This window comes from Helianthus annuus, chromosome 12 (assembly GCF_002127325.2).
Source record: "Helianthus annuus cultivar XRQ/B chromosome 12, HanXRQr2.0-SUNRISE, whole genome shotgun sequence".
NCBI lineage: Eukaryota > Viridiplantae > Streptophyta > Magnoliopsida > Asterales > Asteraceae > Helianthus > Helianthus annuus.
In genome coordinates, this window is record NC_035444.2 from 156747692 (window position 1) to 156752241 (window position 4550).

General features: G+C 37.3%; 1 protein-coding gene across 2 annotated transcripts; it reads left to right on the top strand.

Annotated features, from left to right (window-relative positions):
• On the top strand, positions 1-4550 carry LOC110936149 (zinc finger transcription factor YY1). 2 transcript variants are annotated; one of them, XM_022178486.2, is made up of 6 exons: positions 1-315; positions 1537-1595; positions 1849-2054; positions 2604-2693; positions 2777-2920; positions 3843-4550. In XM_022178486.2, exons 1-6 carry the CDS (start codon positions 224-226, stop codon positions 4401-4403), a joined length of 1152 nt encoding a protein of 383 aa, XP_022034178.1. In that variant the 5' UTR covers positions 1-223; the 3' UTR covers positions 4404-4550. The 2 variants fall into 2 exon arrangements, with proteins under 2 accessions (XP_022034178.1, XP_022034179.1); XM_022178487.2 differs by having other exon boundaries at positions 3846-4550.

Here is a 4550-nt window from a genome sequence, read left to right on the forward strand (position 1 = left end):
AGCCCTAATTCGAATACATGACGCAATGTCTTCTTGTTTCTCTTCAGTCTCGCATCTCTCATGTTAACCTTCACTCACAAATCACCGACAAATTCCCGATATCTTCTCTAATCTTAATAACCATTAACGTGTTGAAACCCTAATTTCTAGTCTCATACACAAATTAAACCATTCTGTTAACTTCAGTTAGCAGAACCAAACCCACCAAGTGTCTTGTGCAGTTATGGACCATCATCATCACTCATTCTCCAACCCCTTCGAACGACGAACATTCACCAACCCTAAAACCCTTTCGGTTAAGTGGTTCAAAGAATGGTAAGTGTAACAACATTCTTCTTATTTACAACTTTAGCTATGTAATGTATCTATAATATGTATGTATGTGTCATAGTGATTTCGCAAGCCCTAATCGATAAATTTTGATAGTAATGACAGTTTTAGGTTTTGGAAATTACCAAGTTAGTGTTTGATTTATTGATAAAGAATTAAAGATAATCTGATGCTTGTGAGTACCTTGATCAGTAGAATTAGGGTGTTGCTGCGTTTTCGAGCCTGTATGGTCTTGTTATCGGGTTGGATTGTGTATCTAGGGTTTCTGAGATGGAATTCGAATCTCAATTCCATTCCGTTCTTGATGTGTGTGTTTGGCAAATGAATTGGAATCTACCGATCTCTTCTCGCCAATGGGGTGAGCCAGTTTGGGTAGTCAACGGGCCGATTCAGGTCTATAATGGGTCGGGTTGGGTCGAGACGTTTCAGATCGGTAATGAGCCAGATTGTGTCGAGATGTTTCGGGTCGTTAACGGGGGCCAAGTCGAGTCGAGACGTTTCGAGTCGTTAACCGGCGGGGTCGGTTCGATACGTTTTGGGTCATTAACGGCTTTGGTCGAGACTGGGTCAAGACGTTTTGGGTCGTTAACGGGCGGGTCGGGTCAAGACGTTTTGGGTCGTTAACAGGCTGATCAGGTCGAATTTTTGAGGGTAGGCGGCGGGTCAGGTCTGGGCGAGGCATTGCGCGTTGGTGACATACGAGTTTGGGTTGAGACATTATACACATTGGTAACCGGTCAAATATTCCAATGACTTTACTTGAATTCCTTCAAAATTTGGAAGGAATTTGAATTCCTTTATTTTAAGGAATTTAAAGGAATTCATTTCCAATTCCAATTCCAATTCCAATTCCTTTGCTAACCGAACACGATCAAGAATGGAATTGAGATTCCAATTCCTTCCTTTGTTGAAACGAACAACACAAGGAATGAAATCTAAAATCCAATTTCATCCGGATTCCATTTCATTCTATGAAACGAACACTACCTAAGTGTTTCTTTAAATGCCAAGGTAATTTTTAATCAACAACAAGCACTCTATGAAGTACATAATGAATATAATTTATGTTCTCAAGGGGACATTCGGGTGGTTAAGTGGGAGTTCAAATCTTGCATGGTGCATGTTGTGGTGTATTTATCCTTGAAAATTTAGAAAGATCTTAAATATTGTAAAGCTTTGGTGCTAACATTATCTTTGTTTCTTCAGGGTGCCGCAAGATGTAGTGACAACAGGCGGCAAGTGCTTGGTTTTGAAATGGGTCACAGGTTAGTTGTTATTTACGGCAAGTTAAGCTTTTACTTTGATATTATTCAATCTAGTTTAGCACGTCTATGCTATTATTGTATGATTTATCGTTGGTGTAAAATAATTTGTTTTCAAGAAGGTGTTATCTTCTTAACCATCAATTGTTTAAATAAGCAATCCCAACAGTATATTCAATCTAGTCTAGCACGTCTATGCTATTATTGTATGATTTATCCTCTCTAAGATTAGGGTTTTTGTCTTTTACAACCATAGAGAGTCAACTGAAGGCCATGAAAGAAAAGTCAAAAGAGGTAGAGGTCGACTTTGTATCATCCGAACCCGAACCAACAACCGAAGTTCTTTTCTTGTGTAGCTATGAAGGGTGTGGAAAAACGTTTATTGATGCTGGGGCTCTAAGAAAGCATTCTCACATTCATGGAGATAGACAATACGTGTGTCATTATGAGAATTGTGGAAAGGTAACTCATTTATCTAATAAAATGGATACATTCATATTTTATTAGTTATTGAGTTTCGAGTAAAATGCCATTTTCGTCCCTGAGGTTTGGCCAGTTTTGCGACTTTCGTCCAAAGGTTTGCTTTTCCGCATCTGGATCCAAAAGGTTTGAAATCTTGCCATTTTCATATGGCTCATTATCTCCATCCATTTTTCTCTATTAAATCAGGGGTATTTCTGTCTTTTTGTTAACTTAAAGGGTAATTCAATCTTTTTCAGGGGTATTCGGTCTTTTTACATAAAGTGAAAAAGACTGAATTGCCCTTTAAGTGAACAAAAAAGACGGAAATACCCTTGACTTAACGGAGAAAAATGGATGGAGTTAACGAGCTGGATGAAAATGACAAGATTTCAAACCTTTTGGATCCAGATGCGGAAAAACAAACCTTTGGACGAAAGTCGCCAAACGGACCAAACCTAAGGGACGAAAATGACATTTTACTCTTAGTTATATATTGTCTTTTGGTTATAGAAAATTGATACCATCAATATTCATTTGCTTATGTTGTAGAAATTCTTGGATAGCTCAAAGTTAAAGAGACATTTTCTTATTCATACGGGTGAGCGAGATTTTGTTTGTCCTCATGAAGGTTGTGGTAAGGTGATAACTCTCACTCATTAGCAACGTTTTTTTCTATTTTTAGATTGGGCGTTTTGATTACTATAATTAACGCTTTTTTTCAGGCATTCTCGCTGGATTTCAATTTACGGTCACACATGAAAACTCATTCGCAAGAAAATTATCATATGTGTCCGTACCCTGGATGTGGAAAGAGATATGCTCATGAATACAAGCTAAAGAATCACATGACGTCTCACCATGAAAAGGTCAGCGCGTCCCCTATGTTCTATAGCAAGCACCGCATTTTGACTGTCGGTCAATGTTTCGACTCTTTTACCACCACTAGTCAAACCATATATATATATATACTATGCAGTTAATATCGGTGATATATCGGTCCCTTAGTAATATATTAGTGTCAAATATCGGTCAAAATATCGGTATCGATATTATCGGCGATATTGACCGATATAACGGATATATCACTGAATTATTGGTGTTAAATTGCTATATATATATATAGAGAGAGAGAGAGAGAGGAAGGTTAACGTGCATTACGGCTTAACGTACATCACGTACGACAGGTAATTACGCACGTTCATTTTAAAATCACGCACGTTATAACTCAAAAATCCAAAATCACGCATGTTGAAACACAATAATCACGCATATTGAAAACATTAATCACGCATATTTCGTACGTGAAGTACGTTAAGCCGTAATGTACGATATACTTATATATATATATATATATAGAGAGAGAGAGAGAGAGAGGAAGGTTAACGTACATTACGGCTTAACATACATCACGTACGACAGGTAATTACGCACGTTCATTTTAAAATCACGCACGTTATAATTCAAAAATCCAGAATCACGCATGTTGAAACACAATAATCACGCATATTGAAAACATTAATCACGCATGTTATAGAACAAATCACGCACGTTGTTGTACGTGAAGTACGTTAAGCCATAATTTACAATATACTTTTTCTATATATATATATATAAATTCTGCATTATATTAAAATTACCGATATCTCACCAAGATAACCTATATTTCAAATATCGGTCCTTGACCGATATCCGATATTTTACCGCATTAACTGCATAGTATGTATACATATATTTGTCATGATATGATATGGTATACATTCATGATCTATATCTCTTTAAAAATTTCAGCAGTACAACAATAGCACGATGGTAGAGGCACCCGTCAAGTATAACCACGTTCAACCCATAGAAAAACAGCCCCAAAAGTCAACAAAAGCTTTGACCACATCGTACGCCTCTGCATCATCCGTTCGTCCATACGCTTGTCCATATGAAGGATGTGAGAAAGCTTACATTCATGAATACAAACTAAATCTTCATTTAAAAAGAGAACATCCGGGCCATTTTCCAGAAGAAAATACCAAAAATGCCCACGAAAACGAAATGGATGCAGGTAGTGATCATGACGTACATGTGGTAAAACGAGCCAACGTTAAATCACATAAACATAACCGACCCAACCCGGATTATAAACTACCACAAGCTAAAGTTATAAAACAAAAGACCCCGTTTGTTAATCGTGTTTCAACGAGCGTGGTTAACAAGCAACCGTGGGCCGTGGGTAAAGATTTGCGTGAGGAAGAAGATAGTGAAGAAACTGAAGAAGATCGCGATGATGGTGAAGCTCAATGGGGTTATGGAAATATTAATAACTATGAAGATGATGAAGAGACTGAGTATGAGGATTAGGGTTTCTGATTTTTAAGATTTGTTTGAATTTTAATCTGTAGAAAATAGAGCGAACCATTTATGTTTAGGGACTGTTGATTTCAAGGTTGTTAAGTACTAATGAAAACAACTCGCTTATCCGATTGATTGGATGTCGTTTTACGGTGA